At 31.0% G+C, this 25,691-nt stretch overlaps 1 protein-coding gene across 1 annotated transcript; it reads right to left on the bottom strand.

The window, feature by feature from the left end:
• Window positions 1–204: 204 nt before the first annotated feature.
• Window positions 205–3,818, bottom strand: LOC134711314 (toll-like receptor 4). Its single transcript, XM_063571846.1, has 2 exons — window positions 3,748–3,818; window positions 205–3,367 (listed from the first exon to the last, which is right to left on the bottom strand). The coding sequence occupies exon 2, from the start codon at window positions 3,349–3,351 to the stop codon at window positions 1,198–1,200; it is 2,154 nt and encodes a 717-aa protein (XP_063427916.1). The 5' UTR covers window positions 3,352–3,367; window positions 3,748–3,818; the 3' UTR covers window positions 205–1,197.
• Window positions 3,819–25,691: the final 21,873 nt, after the last annotated feature.

Raw genomic sequence — 25,691 nt, 5'->3', positions numbered from 1 at the left:
AAACAAATATTTATTTAAACTATTGATAAGATATTTAATACTAATATTTATTCACAAAAATTACAAATGAAGACCATTTGATTACACGGGGAAAGTTTAGCAACCTTTTAGACGAAATTTTACCTTTCTTAACATTTCTCTATGATAGAAGATAAAAACATTTCAAATACAAATATTTTATAATATTCTCACCACTCTATTTAATGTACTGAAATTGAAAATAGATATAGGGAATGTGTCAAAGAGACAACAACCCGATCAAAGTATTACTAAACAGCCGAAGGACACTTAAATACAGACTATATACAGGTATATATAAAACTGTAGTACTTTACCGCTATTGAATATTCATAATTGGATTAAGCAACCCAAATCTGAGGGAAACACATTAACTATATAAAAGGACAACAACGGAAAGAAAGCCGAACTTCAAAAGCAGCAAACACAAAAAGATACCATAAACCCTGATGGCAAGTTGTATCCTGTTAAAGAACTAACGCCTGTCCATTGAGCCGTTATTCGAAATATGGTTATGCATTTTCATAATTACTATTCTTTTCTCCCTCTTACAAAATAATGAATATTCGAACATATTGCTACATAAGTCTTAAAGTTTTGTTAGACAAATTATTTCATTCACACCTTAATTTACACTCTTTGCAAAAATCGAAAAAAAACCAATACATTTGTTTTAAACAATAGATAGAAATAACACTTAAATAAACGGAAAATACAACAAACATTGAATTTATAGCTACAACGTTTACTTCTATTGTAATCGCTACAATTTTTTCTTAACTTCGCGACTACCAAATTGCATTATACATACGTCGTTTTTCTTCTTTGGCAAACATAAAAGCAATAGCCTAGGCATTCGGTGTAGATATTTTCTTAATTTAAATTCTGTGGACTAAAAAAAATCGACGAGGTTAATTTTAGTTCGTACTAATATTTGGCGTATATGACCCTGGCTTTGTTGCCTAGTCATTAAAAACCACTGGTATTATACAAGTAAAACTAACAATTTAAAAAAAAAACAATAATTTTTTACAATAATAAAAACACAAATAAACACCTTCTTACCAGAATTCAGTTTACATAACTTAGAACAAAACAATAAATCTTAACGAGACGATGACGCATTCAATTGATAGCAAAATGAAACACGAATCTTGCTCTTTTCATTTGTCGCAAAACTCATGCCCGAACATTTGTCCTCAACGTTTCTTTCATTTTCTCCCAGAATACAACATTTCCTTGTTCGTCATTAGGGTATTCAATGTAAGACTCTTTTTGGACTAGTTCTAGCATGACAAGTGGAAGTTCTTTAGGTTCTAGCTGTTCGTAAAATACAAGAAATAAAATATTCCTTCCATTTCGTGAATAGATACTTTCCATGCGTGCCATGTTGAATTCGAACATGCAGTAATATGACTCGAGAAACTTTCTTGTTATAAGACAAACTGTGGTTCTACTTGTGTGGATGCAATTTGTTATGTTTACAGTGATGTCTTGTCCAGGCATAAAATTACGTTGATGTATGCATAGCTTTAAGTTTTCTTCTTTTTCAAGTTTGTCAATGCAGTCTTTAAAGACAAATCTTCTATCACCACTAGAGTATGATATAAATGCGTCATACGTATATTCATCGTCATCATCGGGCGATATTTTCTGATAGCTGTACTTTCCTTTTGTCATATAATACATGTATCGTATTTTCCACCGATATCGATACACTAAACTTGTGATAACAGTCATAATAACAACTAATAGTGCCAACGATACACCTATTATTATTCCGAGGTACGATTTGCAGTTTTTTTCTAACTGAAGGACTTTGTATTCGAACGGATCCATGCTTGTTATGCTACCATCCTCTGATGTACAGCTGTACTCATGAAGGTTAACAAATAAGACATTACTTTCGATCATCCATCGTAAAAAGGGGATTGTCTTGCATGTGCATTCCAATACATTTTTAGAAAGATCTATAGTAAGCTGTTTGTTAATCACTATTGTGTTGATAGTGCGCATAACACTTTCATTAAAATACTTGATTCTATTATTCGATAGATTCAGAAAATCGAGTGCCAACAAACAGGACAAATCGAATGTGATGTCTTGTATTTTATTGTTACTTAAATCAATATGATATAATAAGGGTTGAGAATAAAAGGTGAATGGTGCAAGTTCTTTTATGTCATTTTGAGATATATCAATAATTTCAATCACACTGAAATACTCTTCAGTTTTCTTTTCAAAATATGATTTCGTCGATAAGAAATCCCCTAATACATTTTGTTTTAGAATAAGACGAGTAATATTTTTTATATCAAGTATAAATCGAGTTAGTCTGTTGTTTGATAAATCCAAAATATGAAGAGTTGGTGGTGGAGCACCAATAGATACTGGAAAGTGTCCTGCATTGCCCGAGTTGTCTGTTAGGTATATTTCAGTAATATTTTTTGTATACAGTTCACTATTAAAAATGTACAAAGGGAATGTTTGTAAATCCATTGTCGAGTGACCCAGTTTTAAAGTTTCAATTGAAGTGAATCTTAAATCACTCGCCAGTCTCTCAAATGGTGACATTATTCCACCTTTTTTTGAATCGACAGAAAATTCCAGGTGCTTGAGGTGATATAATTTTCGGAATGTTTTTCTTTTAAATGATATTTCATCGATCGAATGCAGTACAATATTTTGCAAATACTTAGTATTCATGAATGTGAATTTTGACATTGAAAAGCGTAAACTGTTCCCTAATACCAATGAATTTAATTTCAGCAGGGCACGAAATCCTTTTCCGAGAAAATTGTTTCCACATTCACTTGCATCTAATTCCAGCGTTTTTAGAAAAAGCAAATCTTCAATTGTTTTATCCGGAAAACTTTTACAAGATGAAGACCTATTATTGTTATTTTTCAAACTTAAATGGGAAAGAAATTCCACTTGACTAAAGATTTTTGTAGGAAAAGTACGGTTGCTGTAAATCAGTTTATTATTGTCAAGAGAAAGGTAGCGTAATTTCATGAGGCCATTGAATGTATCGACAGTTATTGATGACAATCTATTGAATGACAAGTCTAGTGTTAAGAGATGTTTAGCTGCTTCGAATGTTCCTTTGCTGATGCGTTTGATCAAATTATGTGATACGTTTAGAAATACGATAGACTCCGGTAAATTCTGGATTTTTGTTATGTTTTTCCACGAACAATCCACAGCTACATATCCTTTAATCGTTTTGCTACACTGACATCGCTCGTCAAATTTACACGGAGATGTTTGTCCAATTTGTAAGTTTAAATGTATGTATAACAAAGCACACATAGCTCTTAATAAAAACAACATTTTTTTGGTTTGTAATCTGAAAAAATACGAACATATTTAAAAAAAACAAAAAAACTTCCAAATTTAAGCCTCTTATAAAGCAAATCGAAAATTCATTTAGATAATGTTTACTGAAGTTCCAATTTCAAAAGCTTCATTCCCTATGAACAAAACTGAACTTTGCAACCACGATAGTGCACTGGCTCAAATATTTTTTTAACCTATCCTTAATTAGTTATATCAAACACATGAAATATGATTATTGTGCATAAACATTTGTCTTAATAGTCATATTATAATAACATGCACAGCTTTGTATCTTCCATTTAATCGATTACGAATAATGATAAATATTCATTCACAGTTTAACATCAAAGTATCAAAATTGGTTTTTGAAGTGTTTTGTCATTTACTAACCTTAACAATTATCAAGCAACAGTAACACAACACCTTTTATATACACTCATCTGATTAATTGGCCATCCAATATTACCCTGGGAAAATTACAGTTTTACATACAAGGAAACAATATTTACTTAAAGTGTCTGTCTTCCTGTTTAAAATTGAATACGGAAACTATACTAGTCAACAAAAGAAACAAAACACGACTTTTTTTTTAAATTAAAGATTCAGTTTTCAATTTATAGGACCAATATTGAAGGTAATAATACTTAATAACTATGGAAATATAAATCCGTTTTGAAAAAAAAAATTTTGCTTTCATGACGTTTTTTGGCGATTTTTATTTTTTTTGGATAAAATTTACATTAAACGACAATTTTTAAAACAGAAATTCCAACTAATGATGACAATCTCTCATTTAAAGGTAAAGACAATGTTTGCCATCAATTCTTTTTGAAAAAATCATACAGTTTCTTCTTTTATTTGTAAAGCAAAGTTCGGCCACACAAGAAATCATTAAAATGTATGCATAATCAATTGATTTACCATAATAGACAGTATGCGTAAAGTGAAATTAAAAAAACGGTAACAATCTTAAAACTTATCCGAAAGGTTTCAAATTCATAGTGTGTTGTTTTCATATTTAACGTATTGATATGAAACAAAAACCAAAAATTTTTTTTTTACATTTTTTGAGATTTCAAATACATGTAACAATTTTGTTTACCAAAAATTAAAAAAAAACAATACGTCAACCTATTAGTTACAACTAAAAACATGACTTGATAAGCATATTGAATATTTCAAAACAAATTTGAAAATTCATTTAGTAATTAGAAAATTGTGTGTCAATTTTTCATTTAACTTTCCGCAAAATTTAATTACACCCTATGAATCGTATGCACGGAACTTAGTTACCTTCCGACATGTTCTGATTCTCATTATCATATGTGCCTACATTGCAAATGAAAGCCTTTCGAAAAAGGGTACCTTATTTTCTTTTATGTTTTAAACTTTTTGATAATTGTTATCCCAAAGTCGTGTATCGTTTCTTTTGTTCACAAGTATATTTTCATATACCTTGTTTTATGTGCTGAATAGTATAAAATTGTCGTTTCAAGTCTTAACACAAACGCGTTCATAGGAATACATGTTTGACTATTTCAGATTTTCGTAAGAACGTGCTTTCAAATGCAGCCGTTTTATGCTTTCATTTTTTTCTCCAATTCTGCAATTAGGTTGAAAAAAATATTTTTGGAAACCATTCCGTCCTACGGCATGCACCTGAAACTACATGTTCTTTTAAGGGTCTATTGGGGTGCTACCTGGCAATCTTCTAAATGATATGCTACATAACTTATATAGTGCTCACCTCCTACCATAACCAAATTTTACACGTTTTCCCATGGTTAACATTTCCAATTTGGTTTGGAGTACTTCGCGTTTGAGTTTTATGTTTGTCCAAAAAAGAAATCTCTTATATGATGCAAAATTTGGCCTTGTAGGCAATATGCTCCTTTCTGGTGGTCACTCACATAAGTGAAAAGAGCAAAAGTAAAATATTTCACATTCAATAGTTAAACTAACATATTATTCATCAAACAAAGGAGGTTGTCATTTCGCATCTTCTTGATTTTATCAATAGCTGTCAAAGGTACCTGGATTACAGTTTAATCCAATAGACGCGCTTTTCAAAAGTACACAGCGTGAATAACCCATAAATTAGTCCTTCAGTTCGAATGAACACTGTAACGTAGATTTTTGCAAATTTTATAATCTAATAATTTAAGAAACTACTTCAAATGAATATCTTATAATTGTATATTAGTCAGCATCAAGTAAACATATACTGAACGACTTTAGAAACGCAACACTCATTTTGTTGATTTTTTTTAACAAATCTTTTTTGATTCTCTTACAACTACTTTTCATGCTTATCATGCTTCTTTCTCCTTACAAAAAATAAAAATCTGACTTACCTGTGGTTATTGAACATACCGAATTTTTGAAGTCGCACGAATTTCTTAAAGCGAAATTTTGGTCCCATGAAAGATTGTTTCAGTTTTTTTGCTTTGTAGAACAGTTCTTTCAATCCTTTGCCTTACTTACTTTTTTTTGAAATGTTGCATCTCCATTTTGCCAAGTCTGAGAAGTAAAAAAAACAAGGAACTGAATTAGCCCTTAAGAATACTGCAAACATGAAAACATAAATGTGCTGCAACTGTACCGTATGACTTCAGAAACTCGTTCTACTGTCCCTCCGACAACGATACAAGTAGACAAGATTTGTTGCTGGCCATCAATGAACAGATCAACGTGTAGTGACAATTAAACATCAACAGAATTTGATTATGCAACGTAATTTGCCAATTATGTTTACGGCCGCAACGTCAACTGCTAACCAAACTACCGAGTGCCATTGAGTACAGATTCATGCCATAAATGTTTCCCATGAACTGCATTGCCAAAGAATTGACTGAAGGAAAACATGTAAAGCCCTCAAGTTCCAACCGCATAATTGCCAAAACCAATTAATGAGTTGAACAAATGCAAAATCAGAAGGTGTAAAACAGAACCCCAAAAATGTCAGATAGAATTTGTTGACCTTTCTGACAATAATTTTGGCGTTAGTAACAGGCAGTCATCGCTTTTGATGTTGACACATTTATTAAAAATAACACTAAATAATCTATTGTTGCGTTTCTAAAGTCGTTCAGTATATATTTGATCATTGCTATCAAGTTCGTTCATTATATACACTAATGATGCGATATTGACAGCATACGTCACGCAGCGTTATAAGACTGTAATGGAAATAAAACCTATTGTGTGAAATACAGATAAAAGCATGTCAAATGCTCAATTGCAAATGCATCATTTTTGATTATCAGCGAATATCCCTATAACAACATATTTATCCTATCGGGTCTCGAATACCAATACTGTCCGACCACCCGTATAGGATTCTTCTCCTCTCCTGACGTACCCCGACCTCTATAACTGATTCAAGTCAACAGATACTAAGTCACACCAAGTAACAACTGACTGTAGCTTAGTAATAATTTCATAAGATGGCAAGGTATCGATTAAGACTAAACGATTCACATTGGGATACAAAGCAATTAGGCAAGCGCCATAACAATCAAATACTGTCTACCAATTATTAAATCAAAATGATAGACATCAATATTTTTGAGTTTTGAACAAACAGATATATTTGTAGCACGATTTTCAATAATCTCCAATGAGTCGTACCTTTAAAAAAATCACCACGGAACATCGCAAATGACAACTGACTCCGTTGGCTCATATGTCACATAGGTAAAATAGAACGTCGCATTTGATCGTATTTGATGCTGCTGTTATTCATTGTCACCGAAAGTGATACTTATATACACATGGACAAAAAGTATTGCAACACCAAATTGAAATTCAAGTTAAAAAAAACACTCATTTTTGTTGAAATAGAAATGGTTAAACATTATCTAAATATCACCTGAGTTTTATCAATCACTATCGACTCGATAATTTCTTATCTGCACATGCGACTCCTGTACCCGTAAACAACAAAACAGATGTTTAATCCTTATTGGTTTCAACACTTGCAGCAAGATGGCAGATTATCAGTATGAGAAAAGCAGGTATGTCGCTGGGGCAATTGCACGTATTGTTGGTCATCACCATCCACAATAAGTCGTTTTGAGAATAAAAATCAGACAACGAACAATGTTAAAGACCTTCCGAGATTACGAAGACCCCTATACTATTTGCTAGGGAAAAATCAAGCATAATGAAGGTTGGTCAGAAGGAAACCCATTGTATACAATACAAGCTTATCTGTACAATTAAACAAATATGTTGTCAATCAGAAACTCAAGCAAACTGATCACTTATTCCTCTGTGTAGTAGGTGTTACCCTCAAGTTCACTATCAACAAAATGCCGTTTTCATTGATACATTTTCAGCGTTTTCTTTTAGAATCCAAAATACCATTCCGCGAGTAACCAGTGCCAGAAAACTCTCTTGTACTCTTAACAAAGATAGTATTTTTAATTTTTGATTTTAGTCAAATTTTCGACAAACAAAAATGTAAGCTCTTAGAAAACAAATGCGAGAAAAAAATGATTTTTTTATAAATTGTCACAAATTATTTGATTTTCAATATTTATTTCAAACAAAACAAGGAAAATGATTTCACATGTTGCAATGTGTTTCACTTCCTCAAAAAGGAAACTGTTAGTGCATTAGTCAACTAAAATATTTAGTGACAGGTACGACTGTAGGAGGAAGCAATAAGTATAAACGTTATCAACAGTAATATGGATGGGTTAGGTCATCAAATGTTACGTATTATCTAATTTTAATGGCAGTTTTCCTGTAAACATTTAATAATCTGAAATTGAGATAAAAAAATCAAGTGTCTGTCATGATGGTCTCATGGTGATTGTTCCGAGTAAAATTATCATAGTTTTATAATTAACAGTATTACACAATTGTGTGAAAGCAAAAAACACATAACAATAAGTAATTCATCAAACCCTTGACTTAATAAAACTAATCATGACAACATTGCTAAAGTTACCATAAAATCAATCAGCTTGATAAAAAAATAGCAACGTTCATGTTTTTAAGTTAATTTCTTAATAAAATTAGATTGAACAGACGGACTAAAAGTAACACCAAATATATCCTATTAAGGCGGTTTCTTCTTAACGTCAGAGGAACAACATAAACATCGATTTGCAACAAAAACAAACACCAACACATTATTCGGTAAACATTCAGTTTTCACCCATTTTATCCCTTATCTTAAAAAAAATAATCCCTTTTTCTCTAATCTTCAAAAAATTAACCCCTTTTTTCTATAATCTTCATTTTTTCCCCGTTATTCTCAAATCTTCATTTTAAGGGCATGATTCTTTAATCATTTAACCCTCGGTAAAACAGCCATATTCAGGAATAGTCACAGTCTGTACTTAGCAAACATACACCATAGATGTTTAACAACAAATTTATAAGACGCGGGAGTAATGTTAATTGAATTGCGCATGGAAAAAGTATGTTAAGCGTACAAAAATCAACTTAGACCTCTAATAAACTTCCAATAAAATCAATCTGAAATTTCTTGTTTTTCCTTTATAACCTTTTCAGACAGCTTTACCTTATTTGTTTACCTTTTTTTGGTAGATATACGGAGATACTTCCTTTTCATAATACAAATTTTATTTATTCAAACAAGTGTATTTCAAAACGAAGCAGATCTTTGAAGCTAAGTTTATTCACAGAAATTCCTTTAGACCTTTGCCAAAAACAGGAAGACCAAAGAAGATATAATTTTAACAATAATGACTCAGTTGTTTGTTGTTTTTATCGATAATGGACACCTAATATTCACATTGTTCTTTTTGATGACTAGTTTGAACCTTTTTAGTAATTTGGGTGATTAACGAGTTAGCATTCTTGCTGACGAAGCAAACATAAAATTACTATTGCGAACCCAATGACATTTTTCCAAAGATTCACTTGATAGTTACTTGTCCATTAAAACTTGTGGCAGTTATTTTGTCCCATCGAACAAATACAATATACAATCATTGCCCGTTGAAAAGGTGAATATCCAAATTGTTCTCTGTGTTATTTATTCACTGGGACCTTTAAATTTCTTCTAAGAGAAATATATTAATCATTGATATAATTTCAGTAAAAAATATCTGCTAAATAGATAGAAATAACATGTTTAAGATTAAAAAAAACCTGCCTGAGTTGGTATTTGTTCAATATCAATAATATATATTCAATCTGTTGAATGTAAACAGTGATTCAAACATTAATAAAAGTTGATTTACAAATTTTTCAACATTGTTCCTAATTCAAAATATTTTTGTGTGTGCTTTATCGAAAAACCCTAAAATGGCGTTGTTTATATTAAGGCCTTCTTAAAAGATATCATCAACTATACAAAAAATAAAAAAAATAAAAATTTCAATAGGAACAATACAATTGTTTTTAAAAAATTTACTGTTTATGATTAAATTATTGTTTATTGTGAACAGATTGTTCTTTTGTGCTAGTTCTTAAAGCATTACTCCTCTAAACAGGTTTAAGCATGGAAAATACCTGTTGTGCTTCCTTCATTTTTATCGCTAATATGTCTTCGTCTGTATTTCCTGGTGTGCTGATAAGACTTCCAAGGTAAGTGAATTGTTGTACATCTTCAACATAAGAGTCGTCGATCTTAAGTCAATCTTGCTAGTTTATATTAAACCTCATTGATTTAGTTTCCTGAGCGTTCATGTATAGGCCTGTTTGTTTTGCTACTGTTTTAAGACTTTTAGTCTGATGTTTTGCATCTTGAAAGCGATGGGATAGTGCACAATAGTTATCAAAGGTACCAGGATTAAAACTTAATACGCTAAACGCGCGTTTCGTCTACATAAAACATATCAGTGACGCTGAGATCAAAATAGTTATAAAGCCAAACAAGTACACAGTTGAAGAGCTTTGAGGACTCCAAATTCAAAAAGTTGTGGCAAATACAGCTAAGGTAATCTATTCCTGGGATAAGTACAAATGTCATCAGCAAATTGTAGGTCTTCAAGATGTGTTGTGAGAGTTCATCTAATGTCTTTCGGATCTTTGAAGGCTGATTTACCAACGCACTCAACTACTTTTAGAAAAAAAGACAGGAGAGAGACAACAACCTTGACGTACCCCAGTTGTAACGGTGAATGGTTCGGTCAAATAGTAAATATGGTATATTCTTTCTTGTCTGAAGCCAGGTTGTTCATCTGAGGGATAGCTTTTGATTATTAGACAGTCTTTTAATTATGTTTGTTCTTTAAATATACAACAAAGTTATCCATATCAATAACCTTCAATCTTCTGTTTTATAACGAATTTTAATGCAGAAAAACAAAAACCAACATTTTTTTTAAAACTATGTACATTGTTTTAACGAATCGATATTTATCACAAAAACTATCAATACAACCATTTGGTTAAATAGTAAATAAGGAATATTCGAACAAATGTCTGAAATTCTTGGTAGAAAAGTCATTTTACTCAGACCTTTATTTACAGGATTTGTAAAGTTTGAATAGAAAGATCCAAATTAAACATTTCTCATAAAAAAAGATAAATAAATAACACTTCAATGAACGTACCAAAAAAATATATGAAAAACAATTGAACATATAGCTACAACTTTAACTTTCAATGTAATCTGTACGATTATTCTTTTCTTTGCGACTACCAACTTACATTATACATACACAGTAAAACTAAATCATTAGTCTATGCATCCTGTGTTGGTGTTAATTTTAGTTCATACTTATATTTGGCTTTGTTGTCTTGTCATAATAAACTACTGGTATCATACAGTTGAATAAGAGGAGAAAAAAAGATAATATTTTACAAAAATAAAAATCCAAATAAACACCTTCTAAACAGAGTGCAATTTACATAACTTAGAAGAAAAGAACAAAACAATAAATCTGAACGAGACGATGACTTAATCAATTGATAGCAAAATGAAACATGAACCTTGCTGTTCGCATATGTCGCTTAACTCATGCCCGAACGTTTGTCCTCAACGTTTCTTTAATTTTCTCCCAGAAAACAACATTTCCTTGTTCGTCATTAGGGTATTCAATGTAAGACTCTTTCTGGACTAGTTCTAGCATGACAAGTGGAAGTTCTTTAGGTTCTAGCTGTTAAAAAAATACAAGAAATAAAATATTCCTTCCATTTCGTGAATAAATACTTTCCATGCGTGCCATGTTGAATTCAAACATGCAGTAATATGACTCGAGAAACTTTCTTGTTATAAGACAAACCGTTGTTCTGCTAGTGTGGATGCAATTTGTTATGTTAACAGTGATGTCTTGTCCGGGCATAAAATCACGTTGATGTATGCATAGCCTGAAGTTTTCTTCTTTTTCAAGTTTAGCAAGGCAGTCTTTAAGGACGAAGCTTCAGTCATCATCGGAGTATGATATAAATGCGTCATACGTATATTCACCGTCATCATCGGGCATTATTTTCTGATAACTGTACTTTCCTTTTGTCATATAATACATGTAACGTATTTTCCAACGATATCGATACACTAAACTTGTTATGACAGTCATAATAGCAGCTATGAGTGCCATTGATACACCAATTATCAGTCCTAAGTACGATTTACACGATTTCTCTAACTGAAGGACTTTGTGTTGAAACGGATTCATCCTTATTATGCTACTATCCTCTAAAGTACAGGTAGATTCTTGAAGGTCAAAAAATATAACATTACTTTCTATCATCCACCGTAAAAAAGAAATGGTCTTGCATGTACATTGCAATGTATTTTTAGAAAGGTCTATAGTAAGCGGTTTGTTTACAAATAATTTGTTCATAACACGCATAGTTCTCGTATCAAAATTCTTGATTTCATTACAAGAGAGATTCAGAAATTGGAGTTCCTCCAAATGGGACAATCTAAATGTGATGTGTTGTATTTTGTTGTTACTTAAATCAATATGTTTTAAAGATGGCTGATTATCAAAAGTGAAAGGTGAAAGTTCTTTTATATCGTTTTGAGATATATCAATATACTCAATGCTGGAAGATTTCCTTTTATAACCATAATAAGTATGCTTCGATAAAAATGCACCTAGTAAATTTTGTTTTAAGTTGAGTCGAGTAATGGTTCTTATATCAAATATAAATTGATTAAGACCATTGTTTGTTAAATCTAAAATTTTTAGACTTGGCGACGGAGCATCAAAACAATTCTTAGAGTATCCTGCGGATTCTACGTTGTCTGTGATGTATATTTCAGTTATGTTTGTAGTATACAATTTTTTATTAAGAATACACAAAGGAAATTTGCTCAAAGGTAGTAATGACCGGCCCAGTTTTAACGTTTCGATTGAGGTGTATGGTAGATCTTCCGCCATATTCTCTATCGGCGACTTTATTCCATCTACTACTTTTGAATCGAACGTAATTTCGAGATGCTTAAGGTATCTTAAACTTCGGAATGTTCCATTTAAAAATGATATTCCGGAAATCCCATGAAGTGAAATATTTTGCAGATATCTGGTATTTCTGAATGTGGTTTTTGTCATGTCAAAGAGAAGATTGTTCCCTAATACCAACGATTTCAGTTTAGTTAGGTTACTATATCCTATCCCGAAAGTATTGTTCACTTTAATTGGAGGTACATCTAATTCCAGTGTTTCTAGATCAGATAAATCTGAAATTGTTTTATCTGGAAAACTGTTACAGCATGAAGACCAAAGATTGTTATTTTTCAAACTTAAATGTGAAAGAGATTTCAAGTGTTTAAAGATTCCTGCTGGAAAAGTGCGGTTGCTGTAAACAAGTTCATTATTGTCTAGAGAAAGGTAACGTAATCTCTTGAGGTCAGCAAATGTTGTGAGGTTTATAGATGACAATCTATAAAATGACAAGTCTAGTGTCAAGAGATGGTTAGCAGCTTCGAATGTAACTTTGCTAATGCGTTCAATCAAATTGTGTGATACGTTTAAAAATACGGTAGACTCAGGTAAATTTGGAATTTTTGTTATGTTTTTCCACGAACAATCCACATCTACATATCCATCTTTCGTCTTACTACACTGACATCGCTCGTCAAATTTGCACGGAGCTGTTAGTCCAATTTGTAAGCATATATATGTGTATAACAAAATACGTATTATTCTTAGAAAAGACTGCATTTTCGATGATCTGAAAAGAAAAGAATGTACACATTAAAAAATATGTTCCAAATGTAACGTTATGAAAGCCTTCTAAGAGCAACCTCAAATTAATTTTATTGATGTCCACTGATCATCCATTTATTTATTAACAATTACGTATCCTACTTGGCAAAAGTAGTCATTGAAAACATTAAAGTGCAATGGCTTAAATATGCTTATTATTTTTCCTCATTAAATTAAATTGGGTATATTAAATTTATGAAATATGGTAATGGTATGTAAACATTTGTCTTGGTCATGAATAAATAACATACAAACCATGACATACCTCGGTGAATGTGTGTACCATGTTAGGAATGTGACAATTAGTTTACACTTGTTACGTTGGTTCATAACTTTTGATTTTGTCAGTTTTTATAGATTACATAATTTTTTGAGTTCTTTTATATTTTTGTTATACTTCTTTTTCCATTTCAACATGTTCTTAAAATGAATCTCTGTATTTATTGAATATTATAATTTGGGGTAGTTTGTTTGTTTTTTGGATTTTTTTTAATGTTCTTTTTCTTTTTCGCCCAAATTGACCTACACAAATCTGTTTAAATGTTTGTATTTCAATTTTCCTTAAAGCACTATACAAAAATATAGGAATTTTAGTAGTTCTAAGATCATGCGTAAACCATTTTATATTTAATTACTTAAAGGGATAATTCGCGATTTTTCACTTTTCATCTTATTATGTTCATAATACCATAAAAAACATATTCAAGTTTTATTTTGATATGAAATCTAATAAAGAAGAAAATTGGGAATTATTAATTTTATTTCTTGAAGCTTCCTGACTTATGTGACGTAGTTTAAGTCTTTGATGCATGCCGGGAGTGAAAATATCTCATTTAAGTCTTGTTCGTTAACAATCTATTTACGCGATTTAAAGCGCATCGACGACTTTTGGTGTAGCTATTAACCAACGAAAAATAAGTGATAGCCATGCAACTTTTAAAATTAGATCGTGTGGATATTTTAAAACGAATTTTAATAATAAAATTAATTCATACATAGAACATTTTTATGATTTGTTTTGTACAAATACTTTAAACAAACATATGAAATTGACATGATCAATAGTGTATTAAAAATACATGTTTGTATTCTGACGTTTTTGCTTCATTACAGCAAAAATTTTCACTTGCTTGTACGGTGGAAATAAAATGTGTATTGTTTTGTGACACCTAAAGAATTTTGAATGCGTAGGTTAACTCAAGGTAATTAAAAGATTAGCATAATGTAATTCTAATCCTTTGATCCTCATTCAGTGAAATCTAGGCGTCACGGTTCACTGGCATTTCAGGTTTGAACAACACAATTGTAAACGGGACTCCGACAAAAGAGGTAGGGACAATTTGCCGGCAATTTGTTTCATTCGATAAGATAGGTAAATCATGTTTTAAATAGCCCGATAGATGCTAATTATAGTAAATAAAAATACGTCACATCATTTATTTTCATACCTTGAACAGGTATTCCTACAAAAGCAAGGCCATGACTATTGATGTTTTGATATTGATTTTATTTTATCATTAACATTCTTTATGCAAGGTGCCATACCATGTAACTTGTCAAGGAGCCAAATAATATCGAACTAATTCAAATCGTGATTTTCTCATTCTGAATATGTATACCTGTTACACAGTATTTGTCCTGGACTTTTAAGGTTTTATCGTCTATAAGATAAGACAAGAAAATACATGTACATGTATATATTATAACCGGAGAACATCTTACATCAGCTGGTCATAGATCACCATGTGTTACTACTGCATGTTTTATTGCCTTTTCTGTAATTTTAAAATCGGCCCTTCGTTTTGATACAGATGCAACAACTTCTTAATGTTTTACCTACAATCACGATTGAATATACGTGTATATACGGTGGTAAACATTTCAGTACTAGTATCTTTACAGTTTGTGATTGTGCGACAAAATTGTTGTTGACTGCATTTGTTACATATAATACCATGTTCAAAAAAGGGTTCGACGACTTGTTTTTTGTTGTTATGAAACTTGTATACAATGGCCTTATTCTAAGTTATGTGTATATTACACCCGCAACATGTAGGCTTAATTTCTATAGAATTATTTCTCGTGTTATTGGTTATGTACAGGCACCTACATCAGTTTGACGGCAGTTGTCCCTTGGATATATGTAATAATGTAAACACTTGAATAGAAAGTAATTCAAGAGTATGGACAGTCATAGGATTGCACACAATAAGCGATACGTTATTTATTCTTTGATACACGTAAAATTATATACTAGTAAACTAACTGAATAGTCAAAATGAACCAGAATGACTCTATGAATCAAGCAAACATCCGAAAAAATATGATAGAAACTTTAAAATTTAATACAACAACACAAAAAAATGCAAAAAGACTATCTTTGGTTATTGTACACATGCATGACTAATTCTGGAAAGTTTTATTGAATAGTTGGTGTAAGAGTGTTTTGTTTTAACATGTTCTGAATAATTCAAGCCTTTCAAAATAAGGTATTCATTTTCATATGATACGTTTGATATTATCTTGACAATTGGTACAAAGAGGAGAAACATGTGGTGTCACTTTCGTGTTATAAACATGTCAGAATTGTTAGATATGACATAAAGTTCAATTTTTTAACACATGTTTTCTCATGCTCTTGGGGAATGGGCCTTCTATTTTCTATAGATTTCTTTTTTGCTCTTGTTTTGTTTTCTTTTGTTATATTCTTTGATATTTCTTATAATTGCTAGTTTATAAAATTTTCCTTTGCTGACTGATAATTTCCTTTCTCAGCTGAGTCCAGTGGTATGAAAGTTATCGCTTGAAACTCATGTAGCACGTGGCGTTGCTAATGAAATTGATATGAAATTGACAACCTCGTCAAAGGTACAATAGCAATAAACAGATAATCACTGGTCATCTGAACTTTATTGCTTTTCTCGCTTAAGCCGTACCGGTTCAAGCGAGAAAATCAATCTCGTTGAGAAGATCAACAATAATCTGTAATAGTTCTTAACCGTTAATGTGTTTTGGCTATTACACATATGATATAACAATAACAGTAGTTTTATAAATGACGTCCAACTATTCTTATTGTTCACGTGGAGATTTTTTTAAATAGAGGGCACAATAGAAAAAAAAACCTATTCTTATTGAAATAGAAATTATTCAAGAAAATGTACTTTAACAAAAATAACCCGAAAAAAATAATATATAGAAAAGAGGTCCATGCAAGTAGGTCAGTATCAAAAGCACCTGCGATAGATTTTGGTCAGAATACGTATGAGCAAATCACAAATATATATTTCACATATTGGTAAAATAAATCTTGTAGCAAGCATATTTTTTGGGAGAGCCTTTTCTCATATCCAAATAACGATGTCACTATCTCAAATAGGGCTATATATAGGAGTTTTCACTAAATAATAAATCCAAAAAGTGTGAAGTCCAAAAAAAAATTATTTTTAAAATATGTTGGTCAAAATTCATAAAAATATAAATACTAATGATAGACAGAGTTATGTCTTATGAACATTGGGATTCTATTTAACAAGTTTATAATACTTTTTACAAGTTACATTATCCACTAGAACTTACGCTTTACATTTTGAGGTATTTAATAACGACAACAGTAGTATACCGTTATTCAAAAGTCATAAATGGATTGACGGGTTACAAACTGAAAACGCGGAAAACACATCAATTATAAGAAAAAAATAAGGAAAAGCAAAAAAGGAAGTGCAACAAAAACAAACAGTAATGCAGCAAACACAGAAAAACGAAATTAAAAACTCCGAAAACAACCTTATGCTCAAGTGGATAACTTTTCCTGTGTCTGTTTTCATTTTGTATTCCCAGTCGTATAATTTTGAGAGAAACATGTCTGTAAAATGATTAAAATGTGGTATTATCTTTTGTCACTGAATCAAATAAGTAATTATGATATACTGTGAAGTAAAAAGATATTAATATTTTCACAATTAAACGTTAGAATTTATCAAACATGCAAAAAGCAACCAAAAACCCCTTAAGATACACTCACCTGATAAATTCGTCGACTGATTTTAAGTACTAATCGCATTTTGCATTTAAATACACGGAAACGATAATAGTTTATTTTTCCTTCTTCCTATCATTGAGAGAATATTAGGAAACGTATTTGTTTTATTAGATTTTGAAAAGCATGGGAACGTCGTTTTTATCAGTTAATATGCCTTAGTAAATTTAAAATACATACATTTATACAATATTTCTCAGTTGGCTTCATTTTATTTGATAGGAATTTCCTGAGACACAATACATTGACTGATAAATATTGATTGTGTATTCAATAGTTTTTCTATCATCCGAACTTATTTGGCTGACGAATTTTTCTTAAAACAAGTCTTCTATATACATGTACAAGGTATGGCACAACCAGGTCCTCAACTTATGAAATGTAAAGTGCATGCAGATAGTTCTTACCGCTGTTGACGAAATATTAGAATTATTTACTCACATATTAGACTAACGACTAACACAAAATTATAAATTACATGCAAATTAGTTTTTTTTATTTTGATAATTTACAAATATCTGTCAGATATTCATTGTTCGGTGTCATTGAAACCAAGGAAATTATTTGATCAAGGAAACTATTATTGCATTATCCAACTAAAACATAAATTTGTTGCAATAATGGCTGTATGAAAAAGGAATAAGGTCGACAGTTTCTAATAACAATGTAGACTGTGTATAGTATGTCATATTTAAGCTACTGATGTTTCACCTAAGTGTCAAAATATCGAATAAGTTATTAATTGTCTTTACGGTTACATCATTGAGTGTGTAGGTAAAGGTACTATTTTTGTCTAGCTTGCTTGTTAGCTGAACCGTAAAGTTATTTTTTAAAAGGTTAACTAAACTACCCTTCGGAGTAGCCTATTCCTACAGACATATATACCGAGAGCAACAAAAATGTGAAATTTTATTTTATTACAAAATCATGATAACACATAAATCAAATAATAAAAAAATGAAATTATGATATGTCAGAAGCAACATGAATGTTTATCACTCACATTCATTAGGATTTTCTTTGTATGGAGCGCGGGAGGGTCAAAATGCGTAAATGAGTAAAGTGTTTCTCAAAATCATTTTTTTGAGTCATGCCCTAAGTGCACCAATGAATGATTGGCAGGCACACTAGCAGCTTCCCTTAGTCAATGCACTACTTTTTTAGCCGGAAAAACCTTGTCACGTGTTGATTTAAAGCGAAGGAATCGCTCCTCCCTTGACGATAGTTTTTTTTTGTCTACGAGATATCGACCTATCCTGTGCAGTTGTAATTTGTTGATATCTGTGTGTTAGACTCTAAACTGTTGCCTTTTGCACATAATATCGAGCCATAATGTCAGCAAACCTCATTCCGGCATCAACCATTTCAAGACCTTTCTGACTGTCATTTTCGGGGAGGCCTGGTTGACTCCCCATGCAATTTTTTCAAAGGTGTTTGTGTTTTTCTTACCAATGGTGTGTTTCTGAACGTTAGTGAAAAAGAAATTTTTAATATTGTTTTAAAAGTACAGACACAGAAGATAAAACATCATTTACACGTGCAAAGCTGAAATGGCGCGAAATCAAACAGCAGGAAAAAAGTACGACTGTTTTAATTTACAGGTAAAACTAAGGATTATATCAATGATGTTTGAATAATTTTTTTCCAAAAACAATAAAAAAAATATATAAAAAAAAAGTGTTGCTAAACCTTTTTGGCTCAGTATATATTGGTTATCTGTCGGACTAGTCTACTCTTGATGAAGGGTAATAAACCTTAATTTTGATAACTTCGTGGTTCAATCGGCAAGCAAGCTAACAAAATATTTAAGTCTTTACCTACCAACTCATAGCATTTGCTGTAACACCAACTGTCAACAAGGTAATGATTGTATTTAATACATTCATATATAGCGATAATATATATATTGTCTCAATTTGAATATATTGACATGCTGCATTTGACATCGTGCTATTACCGAAGAAGGATATCTGTTATCTGAAATATCTAATATTTGTTAATTTTATAGTTATTAAATGGTGATGTTGTACTCTTTTTGACTTGTTATATATTATATTTGGTAGTGTACAGAATCATATTACATAAACCATCGCCCTTTATGATTCGTTGACTATTTATTCGTTCATTTTAAATATATACATATATATATCACTTGTGGTAAGCGGATGGTCGTAACTAAAAGTTACGACCATCCGGAGATGGGAGACAACTCTAGGGATAAGTTTTTCTTTTCCGATTTTCCGTGTAGTAAAAAGTTCACTTGAGCAAAACTGCTTGTCTTATATACACTTATCGTGAGTGCGTTGATATTGAAATCAAATTTGTTAGATAAAATCATTCTGATTTTCGTTAAACAGTCGTACAAAAATTCGAGCATGATGGTCGTAAATTCAACTATAGTATTTTGGATGATGTTTGTAACCGACACAATATGGTCGTAACTTTGAAAGATGACCGTAACTCTAGTATTTAGACAAATGTTTATTAAAGTATTTTAAAAGTAAAAGTAATATACTCAGATGTCATATATGATTTGCTACAAACAATATTATTTTTTACTCTGATAATGGTATGCAGAAATTAAGTTAAAGAATTATTAAACATAGACAGTTCTGATGTATTCCAAACGCTCATCATTTAGGAGCAACAGTGAAAACTTATCAACTCGCATTAAGCCAAAAAGTATGTTAGGGTTGAGTTTCAATACATTTTTTACTTTACGTTAAGGCGTAAAATGATTTACTGCACATGTATTCCTTCATATTTGTTTTAGTTGTTTTTTTTTTTTCATTATCTGCAATCATGTCGGCACATGAAATAATAAAACGTACAATTCTGAACAATCATCTTCATCTTTTGATCAGCTATTGCAGTTCTTATATATACTATTGGCCTTCACATATTCGGCTTTTGGTCATTCATGAGGAATTATATTCACAAATGCACCTCGGAGTCCTGGATTTTTTAAAGTGTTGTCTTTATTTTTCATTGATTACATGACGATTATATAGCAGTATATCATTGATATTAGTTCTAAGTATTGGTTCGGAATGAACACTGAATTTTTCGAGTCGCAATGAACATTGTATTAACTTCGAAAGTAGGAATCTTTTTGATATAGATTTTACACTGTTACACGCTTTAGAGTAAAACCAAATGCTTGTTGTAGTAAGGCTTAAGCGTGTAGCAAGGATCATATTACAAGGAATTAGGTAGAACTAAATATACTGCGGCAACTATCACATACATACCCCGGTATGCAGGTTGAAAATTATGTGTATGTTATAAATTTATATTGTATGAATGGCTACAGGCTACTTATGGACTTCGTCATTGGAAATAAATGTGCACCTTATTATCAGCTTGATTTAACCAAACCACAATAATAAAATTGAGAAACAATAAGTCTTCTAAAAATCCAGGCTTAAGATAAAGCTTATGTTCTTTAAATCAGGTACGGACCTCCGAATTTGCGGGTATGGTCTACTCTCGATAACGACCGTCATAACCTATCAATATTTTTGGATTATTTTGACTCCTTACTAATGAATTTTCGACTCAATGTATCAATTTTAAATTGTAGATTTTCAAAAAAATCCACCTTGTAGGTACATCCTCAAAAAGTTTTAAAAACGTTTATCTTTTCAATAAATGTAAAATCTAATCATTTATTTTGTAACTAACACATGATTTGATACATTTCGTGCTTTTTATTTCTAGCTAAGAATTGTCACAACCAGAGAGAGCTGTGTTCTTGTTTTAAAATGAATTCTCCACTTTTGAGAAATTAACATTGTTAATGAATTCAACCGCTTACATTAATTCAACTATTTGCCTCTTGGTTAAATTTAATTTATGACTTCACTTGTTCTTGATTTATTATCAGTGGTTATATCTAATACCAATTATTGTCTATTTGTTCACCCATACACTCTTTAACACAGAAATGATAATAATGCCTTGAGTTGTTGTCTCATAAGCATAAACCCAATCCTCAATTTCTAAAGGACAAATGTCTGAAGTTTGTAATAAACTGTAAGTGTGATGAGAAGTATATTAATATACATATAAACTAAGTACTAAACTATTATTTATTCAAGAATCTTAAAGTATATGCATTTATTTACAATATGGCAACTGGGGACTTATACAGCAATTAAAAACCAATATTGTATAATGTTCTATCTCCATATGCAAAGGGAGATAACTCTAACTAAATCTTGAAACTTGGAATTGAGATAATTTTTCATAGATTGACTAAAAATTTTGTATCGAAATAGCCAAATACAGATGCTTGCAGCTGTAGCCCCAAGTTGAAATAATGGGAAGGATAAAAATCAAATCACTCCTTGCTGTCAGTACAAATTTTAATTGTTCAAAGTAGAGGTCATTTGAATTTCAGCTTGTCTAAGTACATCTGGAGAGGTATGAATATATTTGGTATAACAATCTGAGGACCATCGTCCCAAAGTTTGAATAAGATGATCTTCCAGTCGTGCTTTGTGTGCAGTAGTTGCAGCACCACTTCTGAATGAATGAACATTTTACTTTTTGCTGGATAATCCTAATTTGTCTAATGTACATTTTACATGAGAAATGAAAAAAATTCTTGACAAAGAATCATCTTTATTAGTAATAAAAAAGGACTCAGAATTGCTAAAAATACTCATTCTGAGTCTATAGTATTTTTGAAGTACAACTACAGGACATATATCTGTATAGTTTTTGAACAAAGGAATAGTAATACAATACCTAAAAGGATCAGTCTTAGATTTCTTAAGGTGCACAAAAATACAATCATTTGATATTTGAACATCACTCAGACACAAATTTGATTCATGATCAAATTTTTTGATATCATGAACAGAAAATTCACCACATCTTAAAAACCCGAAAAAAGCTGTTACACATGCAGCTTCTATTAAAACATCTGTAAAACTAACAAAAGATTGTTGTTATTGGTTTTGGAAGGCGGCTTACTTATGAAGTAATTGCGCCTTAAATTCATATAACATAAATATTATGTATATATACTTTCAGTCTTTAATTTATTTTTAGTATTACGTTTTGGCGAGTAATTATATGAAACTTTGACGAACATGGTTGACTAAATTATTAGGAAATATATATGTCGTGACAAGTTACAATTTTGTACAGGTTATAACATGTACTTTTGATGTACAAATGTACAAATGAATTTTGTTACTAGTATCTAATGTAATTGTCATTGAGGAAATGCAAGCTTTTAGTAAATAGTGTCACACTTATTTAAGCCATGATGGACTGCATCAAACATACAATTACATGAAAACACATTTTGTCAACATAAGTCATAAAACATATACTAGTATTTCTTAAATTTTGTGATCATTGTCCTCTTAAGAAAAAGACACGTTCTGGCCTATTTATTTTTGTTCTTTATACCTTGATGAATTTAAATGTATATTTTACTTCATTAAGATTTATCTTAAACTTTGTACAAGTTAAAACCATTTTTAAGCAGTATTTTGTACAGGTTATAACATGTACAAAATCACAACTTGTACACGACATATATATATATGTTGAGAGACAAAAAAAAACACATATCAGAAGGTACATGTACTATGAAAATGAACAAAAGAAATGTTTAAAACTTTTTACTTGCATTGTTTGGTCCAAAACATTTTTAAAATAATAGAATTTTAAATCAAAATTCCCCCCAAACTAATATTTGAAAACTTAATAAAATTGTGACCCGGATTGAAATTGCTTTATTATACGTTGCATGTACAAATAAAAACAATCTTCATAAATGTATCGTATAATATAGTGCATATAAGAAAAGACACGTTTAAAACTCTTGACTGACCTTATTCGGTCTTATTTACAACAGAGTTACGACCATCAAAATTTTACGTTACGACCATCCTTATCATTTTTGTTTTTTAAGTAACGACCATCATGCTCGAATTTTTGAATGACCATTTTATGAAAATTGGAATGTCTAAATGCATCAAATTTGGTATCAATATCACCGAACTGCCGAATAGTATGTATGGGACAAGCGGTTTTGCTCAAATAAACCTTTTACTGCGTGAAATTCGGATAAGAAAAACTTATCACTAAAGTTGTCTCCCATATCGGGATGGTCGTAACTTTTAGTTACGGCCATCCGCTTACCACCAGTGATATATATATGCATTTATCAACACGATGTTATAACATCATATTCGTACATTACCATATTATATTAGTACATACATGTAGGTCCAAATTATATGACTTACATATCTATATGGAAATCGCCAATGGCAGTCAGCAGGATTTAGGAACATGCGTTTTTCGATCTGTTGTCAAATGCGTTCGACATCTTTACCAAGAAACTTATTTCACATGTACACGTGTACAAATTGCGGTTTTTAACCAACGCCAACATAGGTTTGAACGTTGTTTTGAATTTAGACTTATTTAATTTTTTTCGTTTGTGTTTGTGTTGAATTTTCTTTCGAGTTAATACATATGATCTGTTCATTCTATTTCGACTCTTTAAAATTCAAGAGTGTATCCGCAGTTGAGGTAAATCTTATGGCCTTCCAAATACCGTTTTGATCCGTAACATCACTGAAGAGATATTAATTGTCGAAATCTGGATATGGTGACCACATTTTGAAACCTTATGTTTGTGGCATACCATCTTTTCTGCAACATTATTGTTTTCTGTTTGGTATTAAACTAATATTAAGATCCATTTTGTTACATTTCATGATCAATTTATTTGGCAATCGCCAATGACAGTCAGCAGGGTTTCAGAACATCAGTTGTTCGGACTGTTAGTCAAATGCGTTTTGTTAAAATATACATTTTTAAGGAAAAAATCATACGTTTCCGCCAATAGCTTAAGTTCTGGACTCATGCCCCTATGTAAAAAAATATGATAATAATTTGGCCTTGGTGCCAATTCTCAAATTTTAAGTATGTTTAAATATGACAAATCGTATTGAAGCGGTGTTAAATCTCCACGCAAATGAGTCTATGTCAACAGACAGTAACACTCAAAACCAAGGAGTTCACAAAGACTAAAAATACAAAAAAACAAAGAACATTTACATCAACAGTTAAAAATAACAAATAAGAAACAAAACGAACTCCACGTAAAACCGGGAGTAAACTCATGTGAAAACAGATATTTCAGTTGAAAAAATGAACTTTAAATCAACGATTAAGTAAACTCATCATAGATACCAGTTATTTGTTGGTGCTGAGGTTATTGGTCTATTAAACAATGACATATGTTGATGCACCTACTTCCCAAAAAGGTATACACTAATAGATAATACATTACTGACCAAGGCATATAAATAGAAGTAATTATTTTTACATGAGATAAGAAGTTAAATAAAGGTCATGATGGTCAATATCATATTGTCTTATACTGATTGTTCTGATGCAAAAGGTAAAATCACAAAAATACTGACCTTAGAGGAAAATCAATTCGGAAAATCCATAATCCCATGGCAAAATCAAATAACAAAACGCATCAAAAACGAATGGACAAGAACTGTCATATTCCTGACTTGGCACAGGCATTTTCAAATGTAGAAAAAGGTGGATTTAACCTGGTTCTATAGCGCTTACCCTCTCACTTTGATGACAGTCTCATCAAATTCCGTTATATTTACATTGATGCGTTAAATATACAACCACAAGCCTTTTAAGTAGGGTTTCAAACTGTATAATGAATAGTTGCATACAGTCTGGAAGATTACAATATGCAAAGCGAAAACAAATCACCCTAGCCTCGGCTACACTAATATAGTCAAAACTTCCCAGTCAACATATAATCTGTCTTCTAATAAAAGATATAAATAGTTAGAAATTGTTAACTTTCTCAAAGTTTTAAATTAAATGTTAATCAGCAACAATTACCATAGAATGTTAAGTTAGAGACCTCAAATAGTATAATATATTTCTAATAATCAGTAGAAATAACAAACACATAAAAATGATACATAATTTGTAATTGAAATTGAACAGTGACCTTGTTATTTTTTTTCACCCAAGTGAAATGCTGTATGTTAGATGTTCAGAGGTTTCAGACTTTTTTTTATCAGCTCTTCAATTTTTAATAAGTGTAAGATTTTTTTTAATGCTAGGGCCTCAAGTAGCACAGA

Source organism: Mytilus trossulus, chromosome 3 (assembly GCF_036588685.1).
Source record: "Mytilus trossulus isolate FHL-02 chromosome 3, PNRI_Mtr1.1.1.hap1, whole genome shotgun sequence".
Lineage (NCBI taxonomy): Eukaryota > Metazoa > Mollusca > Bivalvia > Mytilida > Mytilidae > Mytilus > Mytilus trossulus.
Note: the sequence above shows the minus strand (reverse complement) of the source record. Positions and strands in the feature narration are given on the sequence as shown.

Excerpts from the sequence above, each read along its gene's own strand:
- LOC134711314 (XM_063571846.1), bottom strand. The coding sequence starts at position 3,351 with ATGTTGTTTTTATTAAGAGCTATGTGTGCTTTGTTATACATACATTTA.